The sequence below is a fragment of the Tupaia chinensis genome, unplaced genomic scaffold (assembly GCF_000334495.1).
Source record: "Tupaia chinensis unplaced genomic scaffold, TupChi_1.0 Scaffold000078_1, whole genome shotgun sequence".
NCBI lineage: Eukaryota > Metazoa > Chordata > Mammalia > Scandentia > Tupaiidae > Tupaia > Tupaia belangeri.
This window is the reverse complement of record NW_006159539.1, coordinates 2,316,089-2,317,953: the sequence shown is the minus strand read 5'-3', so window position 1 is coordinate 2,317,953 and position 1,865 is coordinate 2,316,089. Positions and strand designations below refer to the sequence as shown.

General features: G+C 68.7%; 1 protein-coding gene across 1 annotated transcript in view; it reads left to right on the top strand.

The window, feature by feature from the left end:
* The window catches only part of ADAMTS7 (ADAM metallopeptidase with thrombospondin type 1 motif 7), a 59,619-nt gene that overhangs the window by 34,770 nt on the left and 22,984 nt on the right, over positions 1-1,865 (top strand). The window contains 2 exon segments of the mRNA XM_027768977.1: positions 1-132; positions 1,021-1,180. The exon segment at positions 1-132 is cut by the window's left edge and continues 63 nt beyond it. Of these exon segments, the coding sequence (XP_027624778.1) occupies positions 1-132; positions 1,021-1,180 (292 nt within the window).

Here is a 1,865-nt window from a genome sequence, read left to right as displayed (position 1 = left end):
GGCAGCGGCCAGCAACAGCGTCTGGTGACCTGCCCGGAGCCGGGCCTCTGCGAGGAGGCGCTGAAACCCAACGCCACACGTCCCTGCAACACCCACCCCTGCACGCAGTGGGTGGTGGGGCCCTGGGGCCAGGTGAGCCATGGCTACAGGAAGGGCACTGGGGGCTCTGGCTTCCCCAGGGAGGCACTGCTGTGTGTGTGTGTGTGTGTCTGCCTGGGGCTCTGCATGGTGGGGACCAGAAGTGGTCCCTGCCCCGCCAGGGATGTGTGCAGTGACGGCAGGGAAGGCTGAGGCCTAGAGGAGACGCCAGAGCTGCCAGCAGGACAGAACCGCGAGTGCAGTGCCCTGAGGCCGGAACAGGGACCTTGGGGTGTTCAGGGAGCTGAGCAAAGGCCTGCAGGCTGAGGAGGGGCCTGGGGGGCGGGGACTGCACACCTTCCTGCCAGGCTGGGAGCTGAGGGGCGGGGCCTTGGAGGCAGCCAGGTGCCTCAGCAGGTAGCTGCGCCTTGCCCAACCTGATTGCTGTACAGCTGGGCTCTGTAAAGTGGGGACAGCTGGGGGTGGCCTGGTGATTAGGTGGAGCAGCACAGCCAGGCCTAGGGCCGCGCAGGTTAAACTCACCTTGAGGGCTTTTTGCGCTGGCCCTCCAGCTGATGGGGATAAAGCCTGAGTCAGCACTCTCCGCCTCCGCGCCATGCCGGCCATGGCTTTCCTGGGCGCCGTGCGGTCTCTCCAAGCCTCTGCCCACTGACCTGTCAGGGCGCCTCAGGCACGCTGTGTGCAGGGCCAGCAGCCCTGAGGTCCTGAGCGCTGTCCCCGGTCCCACACCCTCCTCTGCAGGAGCAGGTGAGAGGGGATCGGAGCACAGGAAGGCTCTGGCCGGGCCCCCAGGCAGCACTGAGCCGTGGGCTGGGAGCAGGAGAGGCGTGCAGGCTCAGGGAGGCTCTGTAGAGGCGACTGCCCGGGGGTTGCTGAGGACCGCCTGGGTGTGTGGGGGCACTCACTCCCACTCCCCTGCAGTGCTCAGCCCCCTGCGGAGGTGGTGTCCAGCGGCGCCTGGTCAAGTGTGTCAACACCCAGACGGGGCTGCCCGAGGAAGACAGCGACCAGTGCAGCCACGAGGCCTGGCCCGAGAGCGCGCGACCCTGCGGCACCGAGGACTGCGAGCCCGAGCCTCCCCGTGAGTGTCCCTTGGGCTCTGCCCGGGGCAGTGGCCGGGAGGTGGGGAGCGTCAGACTGCCACCCACAGCACTGGCGCCTGAGCTCCAGACCACATGGCCAGCGCTAACCGGCCGCTGTGGGAGGCAGCTCGTCGGCTCCGAGACTATCACCTGGGGCAAGCCCTTCTGCCCTCTGGGGCGCGGTCCCCCCATGCCAAGGCCAGGGGTGTCCCCGAGGCTGTGTGAAGGCTGGGCGTGGGTGGGCCCTGTTCCCGGCTCTGGCCCGACCATTCCCTGGCCGGACCAGAGCGCTGGCGCTGCAGGACGGGGCTTTCCTTCCCGGGGCCTGCTAGCTCCCTGACCGGTGGCTTCCTGGCCAGCTGGGTCCTCCTGGTGGGAAGGGCTGAGCCAGAGGGGGCCTGGACACCATCCCCTCATCACTCGGCACTTCCTTCCTATTGCCCTGGCGCCCCCTGCCATGCCGAGCACAGGAACTGGGCGGCCGGCCACCTGGGCTGCCTGGGCAGCTGTGCGGCCTCGGCCTCTCCAGGCCTGTGTTCTCCGCACAGAGGGGCCCACAGCCCTGAGTTCACATAAAACCAGGTCTGGGGTGAGGTGGCTTCTTCCCCTCCCTCAGAGCCCCTGGGGTCCCCATAGCTGGGGAGTAGCCCAGGGCTGCCTGTCAGTCGAGGGGCCCCGCGGGGG